Source organism: Mytilus edulis, chromosome 4 (genome assembly GCF_963676685.1).
Source record: "Mytilus edulis chromosome 4, xbMytEdul2.2, whole genome shotgun sequence".
Classification (NCBI taxonomy): domain Eukaryota; kingdom Metazoa; phylum Mollusca; class Bivalvia; order Mytilida; family Mytilidae; genus Mytilus; species Mytilus edulis.
Window position 1 is genome coordinate 92,074,208 of NC_092347.1, and position 27,764 is coordinate 92,101,971.

The 27,764-nt window shown below is 32.1% G+C and overlaps 2 protein-coding genes across 2 annotated transcripts in view; one reads left to right on the forward strand and one right to left on the reverse strand.

The window, feature by feature from the left end:
* Window positions 1-2,514, forward strand: part of LOC139521050 (uncharacterized) — a 2,937-nt gene extending 423 nt beyond the window's left edge. The window contains exons 2-3 of the mRNA XM_071314282.1: window positions 858-1,002; window positions 1,777-2,514. Of these exons, the coding sequence (XP_071170383.1) occupies window positions 860-1,002; window positions 1,777-2,431 (798 nt within the window). The 5' untranslated portion in view covers window positions 858-859 and the 3' untranslated portion in view covers window positions 2,432-2,514. The remainder of the gene's footprint in view (window positions 1-857; window positions 1,003-1,776) is intronic.
* A 4,146-nt stretch (window positions 2,515-6,660) lies between these two features.
* Window positions 6,661-27,594, reverse strand: LOC139521051 (arrestin domain-containing protein 17-like). Its single transcript, XM_071314283.1, has 7 exons — window positions 27,260-27,594; window positions 18,838-18,972; window positions 16,242-16,486; window positions 15,071-15,259; window positions 14,468-14,644; window positions 9,965-10,067; window positions 6,661-8,787 (listed from the first exon to the last, which is right to left on the reverse strand). Exons 1-7 carry the CDS (start codon window positions 27,372-27,374, stop codon window positions 8,516-8,518), a joined length of 1,236 nt encoding a protein of 411 aa, XP_071170384.1. The 5' UTR covers window positions 27,375-27,594; the 3' UTR covers window positions 6,661-8,515.
* Window positions 27,595-27,764: the final 170 nt, after the last annotated feature.

The window sequence follows — 27,764 nt, forward strand, 5'->3', positions numbered from 1 at the left end:
ATCAGTGACGCTCATATCAAAATATTTATAAAGTCAAACAAGTACAAAGTTGAAGAGCATTGAGGATCCAAAATTCCAAAAAGTTGTGCCAAATACGGCTAAGGTAATCTATAACTGGGAAAAGAAAATCCTTAGTTTTTACGACAAATTCAAAGTTTTGTAAACAGGAAATTTATAAAAATGACCACATTTTAGATATTCATGTCAACACTTAATCAATTAATTAAGTGTTGACTACTGGGCTGGTGATACCCTCGGGGACGAAACGTCCACCAGCAGTGGCATTAAGTTCTGTAGGCCTAAATGAATAAGTAAAAAGTAAAATCACATAAATACAGAAATTCAAAAGGGAAAGTCCCTAATCAAATGGCAAAATCAAAAGCCCAAACACATCGAACGAATAGAATAACAACTGTCATATTACTGACTTGCTACAGGATTTTCTTATAAAGAAACTGATACATTTAAACCAGTTTTATAGCTAGCTAAACCTCTCACTTGTATGAAAATCCATTATATTGACAACGATGTGTGAACAAAACAAACAGACATAATAGGTAAAAATATCAAAGGTACCAGGATTATAATTTATTACGCCAGACGCGCGTTTTGTCTCCACAAGACTCATCAGTGACACTCAGATCAAAGAAGTTATAAAGTCATACACGTACAAATTGGATACAGCAATCAACATTATGTTATAATCTTAATATAAAAAAAGAAAACCAAAGAAAAATACCAATTTCATTGGTGGATACATATAACAGTAAACTTGAAATTTAAACATGATTTCATCGCCTGCTTTTAGACGAATCATTAAATCTTCGAAAACAAAAATACAACATTCTTTTTTGCAGAAATGAAGAGATTAATGCTGACCACTTTACTTGTACTTTTGATATTTGATATATCTAATGCTTCTTCAAAGAAGGGGTTGGCACTTTCCGGTGGTAGTGCATACATGTGCGGGGATGAGTTTGCTTTAACCAATGTACATTGGTGGTTAGTAGAGAATTGAAAACACTATTTTCTTATAAAATACTAATTCTTAGCTCGATTATATCTTTTAAATATTTGCAGATCGAAACGTACGCGTTTATTATACAAGTAAGCATGGGTCACATAATCCAATTTATTACTTTTGAATCACAAACTTGGGTCAAACATAGTTTATCGTATTAAAGGTCAACAATTATCATATGTCCATACAATCTATCAAGTTTAAATCGCCACAAATCGAAAAATGTGAACAACAAGCAAATAAAGATCACTCTGTGTTTTAGCACATCCAGTATTTTGCAAAAAGTAAAATACCAAAAATACCGAACTCAGAGGAAAATTCAAAACGGACAGTCCCCAATCAAATGGCAAAACCAAAACCTCAAACATGCAACGGACATTATCTTCTTCAAAACAGATTGACTCACTTGCTATACAGGAGAGTCATGAGGATTCATATGTCTATGCCGAAGTCAACCTCTTGGTTTTGGTAATAGATAACATAATGATCACGTGTCATATATAGAATGATAAAACATGCAATTTATTTCTGATAATAGATAACTTAGTTTTAAATAATATCATTAAATGGATAAGCAACCGGTGCTGCAGTACCAGCATGAGGCAACTTTTATTTTGGCAATCTGTAATTTGTGTAAATAATACAAGGTTATACATCGAAATGGTTTTAATATGAAGATGTACATGATTATTTTCAATTTTGCATTTCGAGATCAATTCAAAATTATAGTAAGTCTCAAATTTATCTAATTTTAGGTACGACTGGCACATGTCACCATGGGAACATCATAAACCAAATTGTTCAAATACTATAAAATCAGGCTACGTACCAATGGTATGGGGAATTCGTCCACATGTTGATACTCCAGTTTACATACTGGATCAAGCACATTATGTACTAGGCTTCAACGAACCGAACTTTCCGCAACAGTCCAATATATCTCCACAAGATGCAGCAACTCATTGGAAGACAATAGAAAATAAAGCCCATGGTAAAGTATTAGTGGCTCCAGCAGTAGCGCCCTGTACTCATTGTAATATGAATCCGTTTGAATGGCTGGATCAATTCTTCCAACATTGCAATGGTTGCAAAGTTGATCATATTTCTACTCACGCGTATTGGTGTCACGCTGATCAGATCATGAACTATTTAAAACAATTATGGGACAGATATCACAAACCCATATGGCTGACGGAATTCGCTTGTCAATATAGCACTTCAACTACTACTCAACTGCATTTTATGAAGGAGATTCTTCCGAAATTAGAAGCTGCAACCTATGTCTTCCGATATTCGTGGTTTAATAGTAGACGAACCGGAAACGCACATACAACAAAAGCTGTTAGTCTTCTCCATCAACATTCCCCGACACTGACAACTCTTGGACAATACTACAATAATTTCATGTAATGAATTAAAAAAAACATGGTTCAAGGAATAGGGAACTTAGGGGATTTCTTTAAATGATTGAAAATAAAATTTATTTGAAGTAGGATTTGGATAATCATTTAATCAGTCCAAAACAAAGAATATTTTGCATTGAATAAATTGTGTACCAGTTTTTGAGGACTGTTTGAAATGATGATTCGTTCTTCCTCATAATCGCGGTTAAATATTTTATATATTATCTGTATTTCTTAAAAATTTATGAAGAGAACAAAAATTGTTCTTGCATATCGAATGACGGCTATCGTTACCGTTTCCCATTGATATTAGTTTTTAACGTAGATTGAGATGTTCGGTATCATCAATCTAATATATCACCTGATTGGTCATGCTATGTACTACTAAGTATGACTTTGAATCACATGACGTGTAATTATTCCAGCTAAGCATCTGATGCGACATGAAATCCGAGGTTCTAGATCAATATATACCAGAATGGTTGTTTGACCTGTAAATATACGTATGTGTGTTTCTTTGTCCAATATGTTCTCCTATTTATTTGTAATGTAGTTCTGTAATGTTATGTTGTCATTTTAATGTTAAATTTAACGTTGCCATTGAAGCGGGAGGTTTCGCATGCCACAAAACCATGTTCAACCCATCATTTTTTTCTTTAAAAAATGTCCTGTACCAAGTCAGGAATATGGCCATTGTTATATTATAGTTCGTTTCTGTGTGTGTTATATTTTAACGCTGTGTTTCCTTTTGTATTTGAGTGTGAATTCGCATTGCTATAAGACGTGTCACGGTACTTTTCTATCTATGTATTTAGTTTTGATGTTATATTTGTTATTCTCCTCGGATTTTGTCTAATGCTTAGTTCGTTTCTGTGTGTGTTACATTTGAATGTTGTGTCGTTGTTCTATTATATTTGTAAGACTCAAATCTATGGTGGGTCACAAATCTATGGCAGATTCCTAATCAATGGTAAATGTAGTCTCGATCATCCAGACGCTCCATATGCATATATGTAGTTATTGTTGGCTGTAAGAACGATAACTCTGGTGCATCGAGACTATGGTAAATGTGACCTCATACCATCCCAAATCTATGGCAGATTTGTTACATTCCTAATCTATGGCAAGTTTTGTAGTTTCCTAATCTATGGCGGATTTTTATTGTTTCAAAATCTATGGCATTTTTTTGCAAATGAAAAAAATTAATTCAGTATATCTTCGATCAATGCCTTGCCTTAAGAAAGAGGAAATATACGACAACGGGAACATGTATATAAGCATTTGTGAAATAAATATTCCATAATGGTCAACCAAAAAAAGTCATAAATTATAAATTAATAAACCTTAATACAGAGTTCTGTAAAAAATAAACATTTTTTAATCTGTGCATGGTATCTGTTTAACCCATTCATTAAACCAACTAATAATTCCTTTAATAAACAAGAAGACCGCTTTTTATTTAAAAATATATAAAAAAGTAACAAATAAAACTCAACAGTTTGAATTTTCAAATAATATTTATTTCAGCGATATCGTTAATTCATCTTTTTTATTTGATGTGGATTTAAATCAAATTTGTATCCGGTAATTTGATCTTTCAATTTATAAACTTTGCCAGCCGTAGACCGTAGACGACTACTACCAAAACTACTTTTTAAAAATATGCGATACTGAAAATAGCGGTGCCCTTATCACGGGCTTTGACCGGTACAGCACATCTTGTCCCTCTTCGGAATAGTAGGTCACATCCTCCTTTAAACCACCGGCAAATTTTTGTCAGGAAAATAACTTCATCTTGAATGGTGTACAAATCTATGGGTTCCGCCATCGTTAGCGGCAGCGAAGATGTAATATGGCGTTATTCAATTGTGACGTTATATGTTATACTCTCTCCCACAGATCTGCCCATAGATTTGGAGAAAACAAAAATCTACCATAGATTTGAGTTGTTTGTAACGTCACATTTACCATAGATTAGGAATCTGCCATAGATTTGGAACCCGCCATAGATTTGAGTCCTACATATTTAATGCGTTTCCTTCAGTTTTAGTTTGTATCCTGGATTTGTTTTTTTTTCTATCGATTTATGAGTTTCGAACAGCTATATACTACTGTTGCCTTTATGTATCATATTTTCGATATTTTGTCATAGCATTAATACTAGTACTAGTACGCATTGCGATTGATGCAATCATAGAAGATGACGCTTAATACCCCATTAATGCATTCCATCTGTTTTGAGTCCTTACAATTCCCTCAGTTTTAATCATTCTTCATTTGTGTATTCTAAATTGATTTACGAGATTTGAAGATAGCAACTTACTGTTGCCACTAATCAAAGAAGCAAATGTAGGAAATACTACAACTTGACAACGGCTACCATGTGGCCGCTGAAATTGCAAACATTGTTAGTTTAATCAATCTTTTCAAAACTTATGATAGTTCTATTAACTAGACATCCTATAGGTGGCCGTGTTGTCTAGAGCGCAGAACCCATTGCAGGTGATGTTTTCGCGATATCCCAATAGCAAGAGCTCGAATAAAGGCGAGGGAAGTACAAAAATTTGCCTCGGCAAATTTGCCGATTTAACCTTATTGTTTCGATATTTAGAGTAATTATTGATATATTATGTGTTTTGAGCCGTGTATCACCTGCACTGGTGATCATGGATCTGTCGCCGAGTTGTCACTTGTTTAGATATACGTATAAAAATTATTTCTGTGACTGCATATTACGATCCTTTACGATAGATATTTAGATAATCTGCAATCAATTCCATCTTCATGTCGAATATTTCATGTCCTGTTTTACAACTCTAGATTCTACTGCCGAGGGAAGGTAACACTTAGCCTCCGAAAGCTGCAGTTCAGTCTGGGTGGCCGTGTGGTCTAGAGCACTGGACACAGTGCAGGTGGTGTTGTCTCGATCTCCAAGAAAAAAAATGTTGCTTTCGCAAATTTGCAGGTTTAACATTGTGTTGATATTTACAATCTACAAAAAGTGAAAAACTCTACGAAAGATCCATTCATTGGATGTGAAGGTGATACACGGTTGAAAATATAGCATGAGCGCAAATCCGGCCGGCGAGGGAAGAACAGAAATTTTCCTTCGCAAATTAGAAGATTCAACATTGTTTCAATTATATTTAGAGCTATTTTGAATATAATATGTTCTTCCAGCCGTGTATCACCTTTATTGGTGATCAAATGGATGGATCTATCGTAGAGTTGTGACTTGTTTAGACAAATTTATATATAGTTTTCCTTGTAACTGTATCTTACGATCCTTTGCGATAGATAATTTAGAAAATTTCATATTTGATTTGGCCTCTAATTGTTTTGACTAGAGCGATACTGACGAGTCTTCTGTAGTAGAAACACACCTCGTTCTGGACCAAATTATAAGTCAGGAACACATTTCAACCAAAAATATGAGGAGAACAAATACTTGTCATAATAAATTAGTAATACATTTCAGTATGTCGTACAATTAATTCAAATCATAAGATTTTGTTGTGAAAAGAGCCTCTGGTATCTTCGATAAGAGTAAGCTAGGTCGACGCGATTGCTAAAGGACGATTCGTTCACGAGAGTATAACCAGCAAGTCACGCCTTTTGCGTTGAATTACATGAACAATTATTGAAATGGTCATATTTGATTCACGTAGGTATTTCTATCCTAAGGTATAGATGGCCTCATTGGTTTTGGTACATTACTTTTAAAATGTGACTTGCAATGCCCTCATACTTTGCGCTTGATCTAGACTTTACAACTCTTTTTTATTCGTGTGCTATTATTGAGTCTTAGGTAGATGAAACTCGGATCTGGCAGACAGAAATTACAAGCCTGTAATCTTTGATGAGTTGCATATAATGGACTTGATGCTTTCCTATGATTGTAAGCTTATCTGTGGTTTGTATGGTTGTTAAATTTAATTTTGAGCAACTTTTGTTTTATTTTTTTTGCGCATATTTCTTGGATGACATAATTATGTAGCGCATTTATATAATTCCAAAGTTTTCAATCTTATTCGATGCTTAGAGCTGTAATGCGCGCATTAAGATTCGCGCTTCAGTTCCTGGTAATTACCTTCCTATAGCTGTCAAAATTATTATAAGTAGCCACCATTACGTGTAATAATTAGAGAATGAACTCAATATTCTTTTTCCTTTTTGCTGATTTAATTGTCTTTATATGGAGACCAATCTCAAGACGAAAGATAAATAAATAAGTCATTTAAATATACAACATTTATTTAACAAAAATACCTCTTTAAAATCATATTAATATTTTATTATTTTGATCACTTTTGGTAATAGTTGTACGATGATTAGATCACCATCGCAACATTCAAAATAAAAATAATCTTTTACTGTTTGATTATGCATTTTGTTAGACAAATTGTATCTTAGTTTAAATATAATTAAGCACATAAGGTAATCGTAGAAAAAACCGGTTGTCACATTTCAATTGTCGTATATTTTCGATGACATTGTCTAAGATTTCATGACAAGATTGTTTTTGGTGTCTTTAAAACTGTAAGGAATTGATATTTTGAAACCAACAAAAAAAAGCACAAAATTGGTCTTTAATGCAAAAAGAGAGTCTATTACGTCAATAAATCTATCCAGTTTGGGACTTTACACAATGGTTTATGTACTTTATCAATTACCAATCAAAACCAGCATTGATTCATTGTCAGTTTCTACTACTTTTTGTGTGACTTTAACTGACTTGTAACTGAAAACGTTCCTTTTAAAATTTTCGAATGTCTTATAATATGGCCATGCAATAAAATAAAATTTCAACATGTTGCATCCCAAAAATAATGACTGGTACATACGATATATGTGGAAATAAGAAAACGTTCATGCAATTAACACTTGCTTTCCACTATTAGTTGTTTAATTGTGAAATATTTTATAATTAAGCCGAATTGTACGGTTTGGTGCTCCAAAATCTATGTTTCATCTTATTAGTGTTGATGGTATTTTAAAATTGTTTACTATTCGACTTAATCTTTTAAAATATGTACATATTCCTTTAATTTCTGACTATCCTTTTAATGTGATCAGAACGGGGATGAAAGAAATCGTGGTTTTTAGTTTTGGTTTTGATTTGTGGTATATGATATACATAGTTTAAATGTATGTTGATGAACTTTATTACATCTCATCTTTTTCAAACAAAACGTCGCAGATCGCCAGCGATCAAAATAAAACTTGTTCGACGATACAATGGTTACATACAACAAATGGTCTTTTTATATTATAATATATCATTTCAAATTAGATTACACTAAAAGTCACTGTTGAATGACTAATGTTTGTTAAACGTTTACTGAAAATATTCATACCTTTTATGGACGAATATCATATATTGTTGATATTTCTTGAACCATGTGAATGTTAAGTATCGTTTGCTCTATTTTTAATAACGCAATTTTTATTGAGAAAGGCCATTAAATACATTTCTCAAAACAAAGCTCATAAAAAATGACATAGTGTTAGATTTTATACTGATCTTCAAAAGACTTTTCAAATCTTAGTTGAAATATAGAAATTTATTCATTCAAATGCTATGCCAAGATTGGACATATTTTATAAGGGAAAACGCATAAAAGGAAAGTGTCATAGTATGACAACTTCGTTGTGTACTTTAAAGTTGTAAAATTAGCTGCATATCATTTGTAAGTATGCGCATGGATATTTTGATATTCGATAATGCTGAATGCGTATATTCTAAAAAGGCATGGAATTAAATACATAAAATAACGTAATAAAGATATTACTTAAGTTTTTTTACGCCAAAGATCAGCCTGTAGTCACTAGTCTTTTCAACTATAGGCACAAAGGTTTCTTGAAGTTTACAGTTAATTATAATTAAAGTCTAGTTTGTAGAAAATTTTAGACGTAAAGAATACTGTATCTAATCATGATACTGGCCACACCACTTTTATATATATTTTCTTATATTATGAAATGAACTAATATTTTGCATGTTGGCTGAAAATGATAATCTCTTCCAAGTCAATCGTGGAATGTATTTTGGAACAACGTAGAATATGTATAGCTCTCTTCTAAAGATATATCATGCTAATGATGATGACGTAATTTCTTCAGATTTCAACTTAACGGTTGGTCTCGCCAATTCTTGTTTCTTTTCTTTTTCCTTATTTCTTCTTTTCAAACTAGGACTGTACCTAAATTTCACTATTATATCTTTGTCTCTACTCAGGTCTCGTATATTCTCGAAGTATTTATATTTTGGCTTAAATTCGTCTTCTTCTGATTCAGTTCTTGTACATCCATAAATATAACAGTCTGTCAATGTATCGTCCATCATTAAAGAAGGCGTACTAACTGAAAACAACGATGATCTTTAAAGTAAGGTAAATAAAAGAATGGAGTAAAATCGTTAATTTTTTTAAGTAATATATAATCCACTTGTTGAAACGTAGAATAAAATCAAAATTTTATTCACAGATGGCTTATGTTGCATTAAATGAATGAGAAAACAAACGACAAATTGAATGACACGTATAGCTTCAGATGTAATAATATAAATTAAAGCCGATTTGAGGGTATTAGCCATGTTAATTCTTCTTTGATATGATTTTCAATGTTGAGATTCGTAGGAATACATTTTTTTATATTGATACATCTACTGAACAAAAAAAAAGTTAATGATCATCAAAACTTATTTCCATTACAACTGCATTAAGATTTCTTACAATAAATGATCTGTGTAAATCAGCTTATAGAGATTACAACAGGGAAAATGTAATCGATAAGGAGATTTTAAATTATTTGAAAATTTCAATTAAGTCGACAATCAGAAGGGTAAATGAGGACAATGATGACAACACGTCATCTCAATCTAACTGTCAGAGATTCAGATTGAATTATAAAATTGAAAATTATAGTGATCCAAGTTCTCACATTAAATGTGCGTTCTCATTATCTAAAAGCAAGGGAAACAATGTCGTATTTCCTTAACCCAAACTTTACTATTCGAAGAAGGGATCATACCTATCCTTATTTTGCCATCAAAGTCGATACACGGATATGAAACTGGTCAAAAAGGTACTTGATATAGATTTTATTATATTTCGTGAATACAAAATGCAATATTCGAAACTGTCATTATAAAATATCACAAGTGGTCCAGATAGAATCAAAAGAAAACCTTGAAAAAAATTGAATAATAATTATTGTACACTTAATTTAACTACAATCCCCTATTGAATAACCGTTTCACAGATGATATCGGATATGTTCGTAACGTCGTAACTACAATCCCCTTCCCTTTCTGTTTGCCTGTTTGTCTTTTTTTCATTTTTAGCAATGGCGTTGTCAGTTTGTTTTCGATTTATGAGTTTGACTGTCCCTATAGTATCGTTCGTCCCTCCTTAAAGGGGTGGTAAAACACTATATCCCTGTTTCAAATTGTAGTGATCCAAAGCATTTTTGGAGCAGTATATATTAAAGATGAAATGAACCATCTTAAGTTCATAAGTTTAATTTAAATCTAAATTACCTTTATAAGACCACTTAGAAAATTCTAAATAATTATCAGGAATCGTCGCTATGATGATTGGCACCGCAGAATATAAAATAATATCAGCAAAAGTAGCTTCTACCTAGAAGAAATAACACAACATTAATTACAACATAGTGTGAATATTTGTATTTTATACATAGAATTGTGAATGCAGGCAAAAAAAAATGACTCTACTGTTAATGTTATCAATATATACATATTTGATCATGCATGAAGTCTAATCATGAGTAAATTTATCCTAAATTTTTATCTTCAGCGTCACGGGATAAACATGATATTAAACAAAATGTATATTTTGAATTATTGTCAGTAGTATGTACTTCTTCTTGACTGTAATGGTGTTCATTTGTGACGCTGAAAATCTAAATTGTGTTACTCCAAACTTCGAACTATATACATAAAAACAAATGAAACAACAAAGTCAAGTCTTGAAACGCAAACTTAAGACTATAAGAATTTTATGTAATCGAAATATAATCATTTATACTATAGATGATATTGTGATATTTCTTGAAACGAAAGTATTTAAAAAAAAGCTTAATGGTAAATTCTAAAAATAAAAGATAAAACCTGACCAAAACCAAGCGCTCGGCCAAATCATTCAACGCAACGAATAAAAAACCGCTGTCCTATTCTGGACTTAATTTAGGCATTTTAGAAGAAAAATGATGAGTAAAATGGCATTTCAAAGAATCAGTCAAAAATTACATTGAATATGAGGTATTTTGGGACTAATTTCTTTTTGTCTTATGTTCTTTTACTTTTGTATTGACTCGATGTAAATTTACTGCGGTCATTATACAATACCGTTTTTTCTTATATCATTTAGAACTTAACTTTATGAAATGTATATGCCAAGTCAGGAATATGATAGTTGTCCTCTATTCGTTTGATGTGTTTGAGCTTTTGATTTTGCCATTGGCTTATAGACTTTCTTTTTTCAAATATTTCTCGGAGTTCGGTATTTTTTTCATTTTACTTTTTATCATAATCAAATGAAAGGAAACCCAAAGATGAAACAGTTTAGCATGGGATGATTTTATATCAGCCGATATATACGTTTGATCTTGTCTATTAAAGTAACTGTGATCATCTTATGATATGATATTACTCATAGTTATTATGCTTGTATACTTTTTGTTTATGGTCAGGATTCTGTGCGTTTTCCAGTGCATTTCTTAACTAATTCTTATTATTTAAATCATGATATGTGGTGTCAGCAATTTAAGACCAAAGGACAATGATGCAAAGAAACACAGGTATTCATCTATGAACAAATTACATACCGTTTATAAAGCTATAAATTAAGGCATGGGATAACTCAACGTAAACTACATAAGTAGTATGAAACACTTTTTCTTTGATTAAAGCTATAAAGTTCTGGATACCCCTTGTTTTACAGCATGTATTGGGAGAAAAGAGGCGGCGGATACCACAGGACATGTTGATGAGTTATATTAACTGAATATGCATCACGAAACAATAGTCTGGTAAATGACTCTGATCAACTTTTTTCTAATCGATCAATTAATTCATAAACCATCATTCATGGAGTTAAGTAATCTCCATATTGCAGTCACGTGTTTACTTTCTTAGTCCCCTTACTTACATCAACATAACTTTTGGTTGAATATTTTTTTGTAGTTATACTGTTATATCATCGACGTATACCTAACGTACCTGTCTATATATTAATATGACAATGACTGCACAATACGTTACTTTATCATTATTAACAAACTGTTTAGAATGATTGCGATTACACTCCTTCATTCATAATATTACTAAAACTAATTGACTATTAATATATTTGAAGACCTATTTACAGTATATTAGTTCCTTACATGAGAATTTAGTGGTTTTCTATTCATTCAAACATTTATCTTAGTAAACAACTCCCACAGGATGCTCAAAGCATGAATAATTAACACCAATAGTAATTTACACATCATTATTCATGGTTTTGTTTTTGAATAAATTTCTTAGTACCTCATAACACATGTTATGCAAACAGTGAGCCTATATAGGTTCAAAATGTATTTCAAATTAAAACTTGTTTCTAGTATGTAAGTTGAATTTTTTTTAGCTCTTTTCTGGTATAAAGATCAATATATAAAAACGAAAGACAATTGTATATTCAATAGGACTTAAAAAGGTTGTAACAAAAATAAGTGGAACAAATCTGTAAATCTTAAAATCTCTTTACCCAAGTCCCAAGTACACGATGCCCCACTCGCACAATCATTTTCGATGTTCAATGACCGTGAAATTGGAGTAAAAACTCTCATTTGGCATTAAAATTAGAAAAATCATATCATAGGGAACATCTGTACTAAATTTCAAGTTGATTGGACATTAACTTCATCAAAAACTACCTTGACCAAAAACTTTAACCTGAAGCGGGACGAACGAACGAATAGACAAACGGACGCACAGACCAGAAAAAATAATGCCCCTCTACTATCGTAGGTGGGGCATAAAACAAATGAATCAGAGTTTTACAAAGCAGGATGTTTCCCTCCCTGAGACAGGATACTTGTATCTACGTTGGTTAATTTTCAATGAAAATCTTTAGAATTTTCTTAGTATTCAAATCTGATTCAAGCCGCCTCTAGAACATGCAGTTTCTTAATAGCCTGGCTTTGATTGTTGATAAAATTGACGCACTTTGTCATAATTTTAACAAGATCTCCAAATAAGATTTCTTTGACAGTTTTTACAATTTTGCATTATTGTTAGAAGGTTGAAGCCCTAAAGCAAGTACATAAGAACCATAATTACTGAAACATGCATCTACGCGTCTGGCGTATTAAAGTATAAGCCTGGTACCTTTGATAACTATTTACACCACTGGGTCGATGCCACTAGTGATAGACGTTTCGTACCCGAGGGTATCACCAGCCCAGTAGTCAGCACTTCGGTGTTGACTTGAATATCATTATATGGTAATGTTTATAAATTTACTGTTATGAAGTATGAATTATTCGAAATATTAAGGATTTTCTTATCCTTAGCAAAGATAAACTAAGCCGTATTGGGCTTAACCTTTTGGAATTTTGGGTCATCAATGTTCTTCAACTTTGTACCTGTTTGGCTTTCTAACTGTTTTGATCTAAAAAGTAAAATAACAAAAATACTGAACTCCGAGGAAAATTCAAATGGCAAAATCAAACGAATAGACAACAACTGTCATATTCCTGACTTGGTACAGGCATTTTTAAATGTAGATAATGGTGGATTGAATCTGGTTTTATAGCACTAAACCTCTCACTTGTATGATAGTCGCATCAATTTCAATGATGCGTGAACAAAACAGACACAGTAGGTAAAAGTGTCAAAGTAGGAGTTCATCACTCACCACCGTGTCACAATCTCAATTAGAACAAAAATAAACAAATATTTAACAAAGAAGCACAAAAAAGCATCTATTAAATTTAACAACCGCATTCATTACTCTCTTATATATGTATTTTAAATTACTAAAAAGTAAAATCACAAAAATACTGAACTCAGAGGAAAATCAATTCGGAAAGTCCATAATCACATGGCAAAATCAAATAACAAAACGCATCAAAAATGAATGGACAAGAACTGTCATATTCCTGACTTGGTACAGGCATTTTCAAATGTAGAAAATGGTGGATTGAACCTGGTTTTATAGCTAGCTAAACCTCTCACTTGTATGACAGTCGCATCAAAATCCATTATATTGTAACCGATGCGTGAACAAAACAAACAGACACAATAGGTAAAAATGTCAAAAATAGGGGTACAGCAGTCAACATTGTGTTATCATCTTAATCACTATAAAAACAACAAATGTAACGAAGAAGCACAAAAAGGCTTACATCAAATTAACATCCTCATTTTGATTATATTATACGATTTTATTTGTCTATGTAAAATGCACCCATCAAGGAAGGAGGGTTTTGAGTACTGGTAGAAATTGCGCGTTTGAAATTCGCACAGGTAGCGTCACTGATAAGTCTTGTGAAAACGAAACGCGCGTCTAGCGTATGAAATTACAAGCCTGGTACATTTGTTAAGTATATACTAATTTACAGGGAACATCTAAAATTTGCTTTTTGATTCATGTTAATGGTGTCTGATTTGAGAATTCCATGAACATTGAATTGTTATATAATAACATAAACATACTATTACTTATATCGATCGGGCGATTTCTTTTTAACAAATCAAAACATAAACTTTTTTTTTAATAATGGGACCGTCAAATGAGACTTCTAACACCTTTCCTTTTTCATTTAACATTTCTTAAAATTCATAGCAGACAAGTGATTTTGCGAAATGTTTAACTTTTGTTTTGTTTATATAGGTTCTAACAGCTGACACATCTGAGACTTAGCATTCAAAGTTTATATTGACGTATTTTATTGAGTATGTTCATTTATATAAAGTATATAACTAAAACTATACCCATATGAGGTTTCTATGGATGTATTTATTGGTTATACTTACTGATATACAATATCTTACATCTAAGACTTTACACATATGAAGTCTCGAAGGACATAGAGGTGGAACACGAAGTGGATATTCCTTCCATTGTCGATGTTGACCAGGTCTAAGTCCATCACAGACTTTATACTCTTTCAGTAGAAGTATTTTCGTTTGGACTCCACCGTAGGTAATTATCTAAGTCAAATATATAGTTTAATATTATCAACAACTAATATGATGAAAGTTAACTTCAGTAGTTGCAGTATCAACATACTTCAGTTTCTGTTTAAAACTAAGCGTACAATGCACAATCTGTTAGTTTTGATTATGGTCAATTCATTCAAATTGAAACTATGCTGTGTAAAAACAGTACTCATAAAGATGACTTAAAACAAATCTTACGGCAGCTTGTTGTATAATTTATGAAGCATACTATGTGATCTTGTAATGCAGTCACATCAAATGAAGACTACCTCTCCAAATACACATTTTTCAATATCCGAATTTTGAGATATATATTAGGCGTTTTCTTTCTCAAATGTGCACTCGCAGCGTAGCTTTCATTTTTTTAAAACTGATAAGACTTAATTACCAACTATAGCTTTGTTTTAAATGTCATACCTGTTTTAATTGTAAACTAACAGCACCAGATTTTCTTATGGACATATTGTGAACGAGTATTTCGGCTCTGAGAATTTCACCCGGAACACAGGCACGCTTCGGTAAAGAAAGAGTACATGAAACTCTCCCCGGACGACAACAAAGAGTGCTGACTGACCTCTCAGCATGATCTTCCAACCGATGAGGCGACTGCAAGTTAAAATAAGGTTTGCATCATGACTAAATATTAAATATATACATATATAAATATTGAATGTGAAAACGTATTGCTTGATTTTATGTGTTAATATTGCCCTGAAACGTGATGTTTTCAGGTCGGAAGTTGGGTGTAAAGGAGGCTATTTGTTTTAGATATTAATAATTTTTTATTCATATGTAATGTACCAAGCTAGGATTGTGAAATCTGTTATCAAATAGTCCGTTTTATGTGTGTTGGCGTTTTTTTTTTTTTTTTGTTGCATTTCAGTGTTTCTGTTTTTCCGTTGTTTTCCTCTAAAAGCTAATGTGTTTCACTCGGTTTAAGATTTTAAACAAGATTTTTCGTCGCTTAATCGATTAATGACTATAGAACAGCGATATACTACTGTTGCCTATATTTGACATACTTGATATTTCAAAACTGACTCAAAAGGTTTTTTAGAATCGATCGACAATATATAATTGTGTCTGTTCAAGAATATATTTCTAAGTAAGAAAAGACATGTGGAACAACACAGGTTTTTTTACGTTTCAATGTAGTAAAATTATATGGACTTATTTCAAAATGATCAAGTAAATTACAAAATTGAAATAATGTCTTTGAAGTGTTGTCCTTTTATCGATTCTTTTAACATTGTCATATAAGTGGGTAGTTTGGATAGCCATAAATCCAGGTTCAACCCACCATCTTCTTCTTAAAATGTCCTGTACTAAGTCAGTAATATGGCAGTTGTTAACAAATAGCTCGTTTCTATGTATGTTGGTGGTTTTTTTTTGTTGCACTTCAGTGTTCTTGCTGTTCTTGTGTTTCCCTCTTATATTTGATGTGTTTCCCTCGGTTTTAGTGTTTAACCCCGATTTATTTTCTCTAAATTGATTTATGACTTTTGAACAGCGGTATACTAGTTTTGCCTTTATTCCACGGTGATATGTACCACTGATGTGTGAACAATTGTTTAATGAGGTTACTTACTGAATTAGCTGCCGAATCCTTCGGTTCTCTTCTCGGGTCGTATTCTCTGAGCACGTTTATAATTCTTTGTGAACTAATACACTCTCCGTTGTATCGTATGATAATTCCCTGGACACTATACCGAATATGAGCATCCGGGCCTTCAAATGAACATGGAACACATTCGGGTACTTTATACTGGAATGGAAACATATGACGACCTCTTTGTAGCACCTCTCGTCCCTCCCATCTATTAGTATGATTCACTAATAAAAGAAACATGAAACATGTGTCTTTTAAACTTAAATATATTCACAAGATTTGAACAGATTTTTAAAGCTTGATGCAAGCACTAAGAAGCTGCCACCAGGCTGATTGTTTAAGAATTATTCTGCCCAAAATGAAGTAGTAACGTGTTTTTTTTAATACAATCGTAGATATAAGGATTTTCATTCATCACATTTGCGTAAAACTTTTTTCTTCTGTTTTGTTGTGTTTTGTTGTCAATTTAATAAAAAAAAATAGAAATGTTTTAACACCTTTGAATACAAATCCAATTGTGCTTACCCATAGAAATAATAAGTAAGAAAGATGTGTGCTTAGTGTTTGACTATGTAATTTGTCTGTCAGACAACATTGGATAAAACATTATCATCAGGTTATCGAGTTATACGACGGACAACTGGTAAATAATGGCTATTATCCTCCATGCTAGAATTAATTGGAATATTCTCTAACCGATGTAGCCTTATTGACCAATCGTAAAGAGCAACACATCAATCAAATTGTCAACTTAACATTAGATTTTCAAGATTTCATTAGGATCTTTTGAATTTTATATGCAATATTGATTTTGTGACGTTTGCAGAATCACAGTAGATATCCTCTTCGTTCTTGTAATATTTAAACGGTGATTTATTATCATATCTATTATGTCTATATTTGTTAATATAATGAACCATACAGGTTAATTACTGTTGTCCTTTGATTGTCAATTTTAGTTCCTTTCGTTTATGTAACTTCGTAGACGCTAGCTTCAAAGGTTTTTTTTTATTATTATTCAAATTATAGCGAGTATATAAACCAAGAATGAACCTGGAGTAAGGAAAAGTAAAAATAAAAACGAAATAGTTATCAAAAGTACCAGGACAATGTGTGAAACAAAAATCGCCGATAATTACGAATGCTTACAAAGTTAAATAACTTTTTTCTACACTTCGTGTGTCCAGAGACATATATATATTTTTTAACTCCATCTGGAACATAAAACTCAAATATTTTAAAAGCAAAATATGTATAAAGATCTGAACACATGGTGGTATCGTCATCAGAAACAGCAACTCAAAACCTATTTTGATAAGTTTGTATGTTTAAATGCAAGAATAAATGTTGAGTTGTCTGACTAAATATAATATGTCCAACAATTACCTGAAGAAAATTTCAATGATAAGCAGTTAAACACCTTGATAAACAATACCAACATGGCAATTGCATGAGATAATTTATCTGTATTACAATCTTTTACAAGTCCAGACCATCTCATTCAGGACAGGACGAACGCAATAACAAAATTTATATATTCTTTTCTTTTTACTTTGGGTGTTTATAGATATAGGAAGATGTGGTGTGAGTGCCAATGAGACACCCTCCATCCAAATAACAATTAACAAAAAAACATTATAGGTCAATGTACGGCCTTTTTACTTTGGTTGTTTACCTATTTAAAGACAAAGAGGTTGTATACTATGATATCGTAAGGTCAAATTTACAATATCACATCATATATTTCAAAAAAATTTAAAGGAAAAATTTCTGAACATTATAAAAAACAAGTTAACGTCTTAAATCTACTATGTTTGGTGGATTCAGAAATTCCGCGAATTTCCAAGAAAAACAGAAGAAGAAAATTGTTCAACAAAGCCAACATCCGATCAGAAGAAAAGCTGCAATTGATTCATATTTGTAAAAAATGTTCTCCATTGAAGAATCTTAATTAGCAAAATCTGTTTGAAAATTATCTTCTTCATCATTGTGTAGCGCTGAATAAGTTATTTCATTTTAAATATTATTAATTAGAAGTGTTGAAAATCTTTTGAATATATCATATAGAATATGTAATATCAAAATTCTGAATTGTGTCAACAAATATTCAACTTGAAAATGTGAGTGAAACAAATGTAGGGGAAATTGGTCCAATCGTTATCAATTGCAAAGGTACCAGGCTTATAACTTAATACGCCAGACGCGCGTTTCGTCTACATAAGACTCATCGTTGACGCTCAGATCAGAATAGTAAGAAAGCCAAACAAGTACAAAGTTGAAGAGCATTGATCACTCAAAATTCCCAAAATTGTGCAAAATACAGCTAAGGTTATCTATGTCTGGAATACGTATATCCTTAGTATTTTGAATAATTCATACTTTTGCAAACAGTAAATTTATAAAAATGACCATATGATATTCATGACAACACCGAAGTGTTGACTACTTGGACTGCAGATACCCTCGGGGATGAAACATCCACCAATAGTGGCATCGACCCAGTTGTGTAAATAGTTATCAAAGAATAGATACCAGCCAGTTTCTATTTTATCTTTAATATATTATGATTACTTACCTTTCCCCCATAAACAAAAGCGATCATCAAAATATATTTCCTCTTTTTCATGTTCTATATCTGTTCGATGTGTACCATTTTGAACTGTTTCTCGCCATTTTGCGCGTGCTGCTCCACGGAAACGCACCTCCACCCCTGTAAATGTAGAAAGTTTTATTTATAATGCTAGCTCTGATATAACTATGTAGTAAATCTAGTACCTTCTTTCAAGCAGCAAGAGATACTATGCTTCATGAAACCAACTAAATGACAAAGCTTATATAGATACATATGTGCATGTCTATATGTATCGCATGAGGCAACAGTGAACTAATGATCAGGGGACTCGACCGTTTGCATGATTAAATTATTCAAACGTTTATAGACTCAGAACGACTATGACAAAGAGAGGATGCATTTACCATTAACCAAAGGAAGATTCAAAACTCAAAATCGGAGAGATCGGTAAAAGCATGCTTAAATAAGAAAATTAAACACTGATCAACAAGAACTCAACCGTTAACAGATATGGTCAGATTGTAGACAACTATTCATAGTGGAGGAGCGTGTGAATCCGTCTAGATATTATTTGGTCTTCTTCTTTTATTCGTATTAGAAACACACGAAAAATAAGAAATGATGAAAAGTGCAGGCACTACATGTAATAGGTCAAAGACCAAAACGAATAATAATACAAAACAATAAAGACACAAATGGCTGCCTGAAAGTTGTCTCTGTCAAGGAATGTTGCATTATTTTTGCATATAAAAGATGTTTTGTATACCCAGGTCAGGACAAAGACATTTTGTGTAGTTTCCCTGAAATTAGCATCCAAGGTTATTTAATTGAAAAGAATTCAGGTAAACATCTAATGTTTTCCCCGATAAATAGTCATTGTGGTCACAAGATAACAGTGCACCTTTTAAAGAAGTTACTTTACTTTTGAAAATGTGAATATGATACAGTATTGTTGTAAAAAAAAAACATTAATACTGTTATAAAATTATTCTAAACTTCATCATTGATAACTTTAGCTCGATTACAAATACAAAATGGTTTTCTTTAATAGCATTGTTTCTGCATTTGATCAAACTAGCAGACGACTGAATAAAATTCAAATGACTAAAATTGGATTGGAATTTAATTGTCAACTTCGTTGTTTTTATAGGGCAATAGCATGTAATGTTACCCTCTGATTACGTAAGACCATTGATTTTCGTTCGTACAACAGGAAACAGACTAGTTCCAAAGACAGAAATCTAGTATTATATACAGTCTAAATGTATTTTGGTGTATGACGACTTTAATTATATATTTTACAACCAGATAGCCAGTATCATTTTGTGTCATATGGGAATGGGAATAGCTGTTATCGATTATGGTATTAAGTCGAGGTCGGATTGTATATTTAATGGACATTTGAATGAATCGTTATGGACACAGTGCAATAGAAGTAATTATTCACAAACAAACAAATATCCCAAAAGACAAACGACAGATATTTTTTTTGTGTTTGCAAGTTTTGCTAGTTAATGACTAAATTTAAGCTCTTGTTCTAGACAAACAGTTATAATTAGATTTAAAAGCATTACAAATACTATAGTAGATGAAATATCGTTTAAGTAGTTTGAAAGGGCGAAATAAAAAGCAGCATAAAACTGCAAAATAAGTGTATATATTTATTACTAAAAGAAAAGTTTGATGAACAGTCAGCTGACTCTATCTTCCACCACTTGGAGAGTAAAATCACAAAAACACCGAACTCCGAGGAAAATTCAAAACGGAGAGTCCGTTATCAAATGGGAAAATCAAAAGCTCTAACACATCAAACGAATGGATAACATCTGTCATATTCCTGACTTGGTATATGTAGAAAATGGTGGATTAAGGCTCTAATCTATAACTCTTATTCTTACTTTATTTTCAGTTATAATTTGGCCAATTTTATTGAAATGCGGAGTTCAACAGTCCTTTATTGTACTTATCTTTGAATTTTTTTTTTAATAGGCATTTTTTATTTTTTTAGGGGGTAGGGTAGTTTTGCACATTATACTGAAATGCAGCACTTCACTTCATACTTTGTGTCGCTGTACACACTTTTTATATGCCCATATTGATGCGTTTTTATAATTACAGCACCATCGGCATCATACCAAGAAGCCGATTTGAATGTTATGACGTCATCAAATATCCCTGATGACTCAATCTATATGGAAAAAAGTAAAATCACAAAAATACTGAACTCAGAGGAAACCCAAATCGGAAAGTCCCTAATCACATGGCAAGATCAAATGACAAAACACATAAAAAACGAATGGACAACATCTGTCATATCCCTGGCTTATTCTCGTGGGATTTTGTCTATGTGTGTTACATTTTAGTGTTATGTCGTTGTTCTCCTCTTATATTTAATGCGTTTTCCTCGGTTTTAGTTTGTTACCCCGATTTTGTTTTTTGTCCATGGATTTATGAGTTTTGAACAGGGTATACTACTGTTGCCTTTATTTGGTACAGGCATTTCCAAATGTAGAAAATGGTGGCTTAACCTGGTTTTATAGCGCTAAACCTCTCACTTTTTACGACAGTCTCATCAAATGACGTTATATTTACAATGATGCGTGAACTAAACAAATCGTTAATTCGAAAACAATTAGAAAACATCTTAACAAATTGTATTCCAACATTCATGACTCCTTTTAAACGTCTTGTTCAAAGCAACGTGCCTTCTGTTTTTGTGTTAATTTTAATACATGGTGTGCAATCTTGTGCTTATCTCGAGGTGCTTATTTGTACTATCCCCTTGTTGGTCTGTTACCTTTATTCCTATATAAAACCGGTTTTTCTCCCATATATTGTGGGCACTACAAATGCTAATTCGCAAACATTAGTGTATGAAAAAAATGTTGACAGAATGTAATTGTTTAGATTCCGTCTCCTTGAGGAAGTGTGGGGTAAACACATTTGTTCATGTTTTCTAAAATGTCATTCATATCGTACTGCTAAAAAAAGTTATGTTATATCACAGCGTTTGTTTCAAGCTACAAGCAAAATTAACGAATTATTATACCAGGGAATCATCAATGACAGTAGTATGTGAAGAGAAAGAAAGACATTTATGATTTAACATTGGAAGATAGCAATCATAAAATGATTCAAGAAAATGGAAAAAAAACAGGGGTCGACGTTTTTTTCTTCTTGCTATAATCAAACGTACTGATTTATCTATCTGTTTTTTTTTGGGGGGTGTTTTTTTTTTGGGGGGGGGGAGATTGTGACACGAACAAGTTACAGGTGGCGACTAATGCAATATATTATTGTTTACAAAATTTTACGTCGTTGTGGAAATGCATAATGTTTATGTAACTGGTTAATGAGAACTATTACACTGAACTAGTTCATTGCATATTCATATTTTATATTTGCGTAAAAATATTGATAACTCTTTCTTCTCGGTTACGGACAGGACATATGTTCCTGTATATATATATATATATAAATAACGTGATTACAGTATTCTAATGCATCAAACTGGCAGCCCTCTGTCTTCAACATTCAATTATCATCAAGATAATACGTTTGGTATAATTTCATAAAAAGACTTTGTAGTGATAAGTGTAATCGATATAAACGAGAGACATTGTTCTATAAATATCCGTTACATTATTTGTTTGTTTCAAGTCTATCATGATGAACATGACTGATAGTGAGGTTTGTTACTATGAAGCCGGTGTTTAATGTTCACGTTTTAATGTCTTTTTAATAATTCATGTGATTATTACTTTTTGTCATAAATATGTCATTATTTCACTGTTAGCAGCTAAATTAATTGTCTTGCAAATGGTTATATCACCAAGTTTGATATAGGTAAAAAAAAAAACACCACAATTTAAAAAAAATCAATAAAATAAGTTTAAAGAAGGAATATGCTAATTTCGTAACTATCCAATCGGTCTGTTTTTGTAAAAAGCTGTGTTTCAATTAACTTTTGGAATTGCATAACATCAATACTACCGTTTTAACATATTAGAAAATTCAACATTGAATTAATTAAAATTGATATCTTTGGTGACGCACTTTGCTTTTAAAATACAACGTCAGTGTGATATTGTCAATACACAACTTCAATGTTTCAATTAATAAGTAAGATTTTAACGAGGGTGACGGTTTATTAGTATAGCTCTTCAAAATATATCTAATTAGATGTCCTGTTCACACATTATGTTTAAATGAAGTAGAGAGGCTGTATTATTTATTGAATTCTAATCTAGTCCGGATTCCTAAGAAATGTACTAGGTTCAACCAATAAACTCTCAGTTTGCTCCAACAGTAACTGTTCATTACATGCGTGAAGCAACAGGCTTGTATTGATTTTACGGGAACGATGTAGTTAATGTTATCTTTAAATTCAACGCAAGGGCTTTTAGTATTAAAAAACAAGCACTCAAAATTGCAGTAATTAAACGACATTGAATTATTTTATGGTTGAATTTGCTGGAATGCAAGGAGTAGAAACGTTTAAAGATATTTAAAAAATAACAGATAACAAATAAAAATCAAACTAATAAATCTAATTGAATAGTTAGAACATGTAGAATAAACGCAGCTAGTTTATATACTTTTAGATGCATGTAGAAAATAAAGACGAAAGATCAAAAGAGAACTTTCAAAACTCATATGTCAAAGAATACCGTGACTTTACCATTGCAAAAAAAAAAAACCAAGTTTACAAAACAAGAACTCCACTGGAATCACGGGTTAACTTAGGTGCTCTGAATCGGTATTCAGAATTGTAAAGGGATAATTGTTCATAGAATTGATGATAAGAACTAGGTTGGTGTGTAAGACACGTGTATCAAGTCGTCAAGTGCATGTGCTTTAACCAAACAAAAACACAAACAAACTACATAGATTTCCAAACCCTCCCGACTTCAATACTTGATGGAAATTACTTTTTGTTAAGAAATGTTCAACTATGGAAGTGAATTTAAAGTGAAGTTACTTCTGTTTAAAAAAGGCTTATGTGTGAAACTTGCTTAGATTATTCAGTAACATAAAACAATGTTTTTATAACAATACTTAATGCTATTCGAATTGATACCCGTTTTGCAGTTCATCTAACCTTTTTTAGTTTTTCAGAAGCATTTTTTCTTTCTTTTTTATCTTGAGAATTATTAATTAATTACTGTTCATGGGGTGTCCCCTGTTCTGCAGTTCCTGTGTATTCTTTTCAGAAGATGGGCTCTCTTGAGCTGGCATGTCAGTAACTGCTAGTAGACCTTTGTTAATTTATGTATTATTGTCATTTTGTTTAGTTTATTTTGTTACCTATTCTGACATTGGACTGCGCTTAAACTGAGTTTTACTATGCGTATTGTTGTGCGTTTGTTTTTTCTACATTGGCTAGAGTTATAGGGGGTGGGTAGAGATCTCAAAAAAACATGTTTAACCTCCGTCGCATTTTTGTAACTGTCCCAAGTCAGGAGCCTCTGGCCTTTGTTAGTCTTGTATGATTTTTAATTTTAGTTTCTTGCGTATAATTCGGAGTTCAGTATGACGTCCATTATCACTGAACTAGTAACATATTTGTTTTGGGGTCAGCTGAAATCACAAAAATACTGAACTCAGAGGAAAATCCAATCGGAAAGTCCATAATCACATGGCAAAATCAAATGACAAAACACATCATAAACGAATGGACAAGAACTTTCATATTCCTGACTTGGTACAGGCATTTTCAAATGTAGAAAATGAAGGACTCCTCCGGGTGCGGGAGTTTCTCGCTGCATTGAAGTCCAATTGGTGGCCTTCGGCTGTTGTCTGCTCTATAGTCGGGTTGTTGTCTCTTTGACACATTCCCCATTTCCATTCTCAAGTTTATCATCTAATATACTAAATCTACATTGGTATGTTGTGTCTCATGTTGCTTTACAAGTCTGTATCAAGCATTCATATAACAATGATTTACTCCATTTTATAACATTTTGGATACGATTCAAGCAAAACGGGCCATACATATGATGTCTGTTCCCTGTGAAGACGTCATTTCGAAAATCCAAGATGGCCGCCATGATCGGATGATTTTTTTTCGTGGCTAGCCCCCTAATATGATTACATACACCCACAGACATGTTCTTACAAAGTTTCATGCTTGTATCACCATTTGCATGATTTGTGTGGTAAGCTGCTTAACTAATACTCTTGGCCTATGTAAAGCGTAGTTTTTCATTACTACTATTTCTGTGAATAAACATGAAGAAATGATGACCTATGTGAAATACTTATATGAATAAAATCTTTGCAGATTGATTACGACACTACCACCCCCCCCCCCTTTTTTTTTTAAAGCGTTCTGGGTTTTTTTACTGATTTACTTCTATATATAGGTAACGGGCTTTTCGATTCTTTGTGCATCCTATTGAATGCTGGATAAATAAATGCGTTTATCGCATAAAAATATGATAACTTGCATGATTATATATAGCAGGAGTTATCTATGTGTCGTGTTAGGGAATGCTGTCAGCTTTAGATGGGTAAATACATGACGAACAACAAAAAATCGTGATATATCAAACAAATTTATAAAACCGCGTAAAAGCATTATCCACGAAGGAAGTACAATTGAAATGGAATTCATGCGAGATTTGTTTGCAGTTCATATAAAAGGTATATGCTTTGGAGAACTACGCTTATCTTTTACCATTATTCTAGCTTTTGGGAATTCGGTCTGTTAAAAGTGTAAAATAAAGTTGATCATTAAAAGCATGTCAGATGTGGTGAGTGATCAACTAGGGATAACACATTTGCAGCACTATTACAGAAATTTAACATAATTAGATTTGAAGCCCTACTGTGACTGTCGGTTGGAATATTTAAATCACATTTCATGAAGCACTAGAACATATCTTATATAGTTAGACCCCTAGCGTCAACTTGAATGGTACTTTATATGATGTTTACATGCATGTATGACTGGTACACATTTCCTTTGAGGAAGTCATGATGCACTTATGAATCAAATGTGAAACCACTAGACAGTAAGGTCATTCTTATAAGAATGGATATCATCACTAGTTGCAATTCAAAAAATTATGTTGCCATAACAACTGCAAACACATTGTCACAATGCACCATGATGACTTGCAGGAAACTATCTTAAACATCTAAAACACGCAAAAACGTTAAAGACAAGCTCCTGTCAAACGTTGAAAAGAGAAATTTAACATATCATAAATATTTTGAAAAAAAATTTATCAAAGATACAGCGATATTATTGTCATTCTTCATCTTGAAAATCCAACCTTCCAAAATTTATTCATGGCATTCAAATCAAATGAACAATTAAATTTGACGTGTTACAATCAAAGCTATGATAAAAATCTTGAAAAAGAGTTATTGGCATTGTTACAATTCTGTCTGCTTTGTTTTCAATTAAATGGTTTGTTGCAAACTTAAATAGCTCAATGTATATTTAATCTCGTTAACAGAACATATAATATATATATTCGTTTTCAATAATTCTTCAAATTTCGCTGGGTTTTTTTTTACAAATTTTGTGCTTTGAGCGTTATGGATTCTTCTCGTTACTTCGTGAAGTATGATCCTTGATGTTAATTGCATGGAATTTCTTTGAAAAGGCAATCAACGTGTTGTATAAAGATGAATAAGAAAGTTAAATCATATATTCTCTCTATTATTAACATTTCAAGTCTCTTTCGTTAAAAGCTATCTTTAGACCTAGTGAAAACGCAAAAATGTTGTCTAATTTTGATTACCATAGAAAGTAGATATGTATTCACGACAGAATATTGATTCCGTGCACTCACAGAATTTTTTCCTCGTTTGACCTCGGGCTTTGATTACTTGTACTCTTAAGACATTTATGTTGCCTCATTACAACAAAGTGATACAAGCCGTGCAAAATAAGATGTCTTATTGATCTTTCTCTATTAAGTAATTGGACTTGCTTTGAAAAATATTGTCAAAGTAAACGACTTGTTAGTTCTCTGTCTTCAGTATAACTGTTCTTGATTAATCGAAAATTAATTTATTTTTTATGAAGTTTCTACTGCCATGTATATATGTACTATAATACACAAATAAGATAATGGATGGCATACATGTAACGGAACATCTATTTGCGAACATTTTGCAGGATATTTACATCCAATCATTTGTGATATTTCCTCCCTACTATTTGTTTGGTATTAAAATGTTAATTTTCTCACCCTGTTTTGATTTCCTTATTATCACAACAGTATTAATAATTGTATAGGGTAAACACGTTTGGAACGTGATTATTCCATTTATTAATGTAGCATGACTTCAAATCAATGCAATTTCATTTGCTCTAAAAATTAAAATACATTATTCGAATACAATTATGATTTTTTTGACAGATCTTTTTAATTTTTGTTCAAATGCCCCACCCTTAATTGACACCTACCTGCTATAATTACGGGTAGACCAATTTGTAAAACCAATGCTCCTTTAACACGCTGTCCAGAGAAATATACCAAATTTTCACTTTCCAGTTGAAGTTCTATAGACGTTACAGACATTGCTGCATTGTTTTTTTAATTACACCATTTCCAAGTCTTATTCCGGGTACCTTATTATCAGCCATTGTGGTAAAGTCTCTATGTGTCGTCATGGTTACATGACATGACGATAATATACAGTTTTGACGGGAATTAATTTTCTCCTTACATGCGATACAAATAAATTTCTTTCAGTGTATTATAGAGGATGCTTACTGGCTGAGGCAATACACGGATGCCATTGATTCGATCGATACAGTAGTTGTTCGTCAACGAGAAATGATATTGACAAATACGCGACTCTCTTTGTTGACATATTTAATGTTTTATATTATTTTATAATGCATTTGTTAATATAAAAAGTAAGGAATGTGCTCAGATTTGTATGTTATTCACAATAATTGATTTTCT

Coding starts and splice junctions, on each gene's coding strand:
- LOC139521051 (XM_071314283.1), bottom strand. CDS start 27,374: ATGTCTGTAACGTCTATAGAACTTCAACTGGAAAGTGAAAATTTGGTA. Junction 14,645..15,070: donor TTAGTTTACAATTAAAACAG/GTATGACATTTA, acceptor TATTTGACTTAG/ATAATTACCTACGGTGGAGT. Junction 10,068..14,467: donor ATGTAAGATATTGTATATCA/GTAAGTATAACC, acceptor TATTTCTTCTAG/GTAGAAGCTACTTTTGCTGA.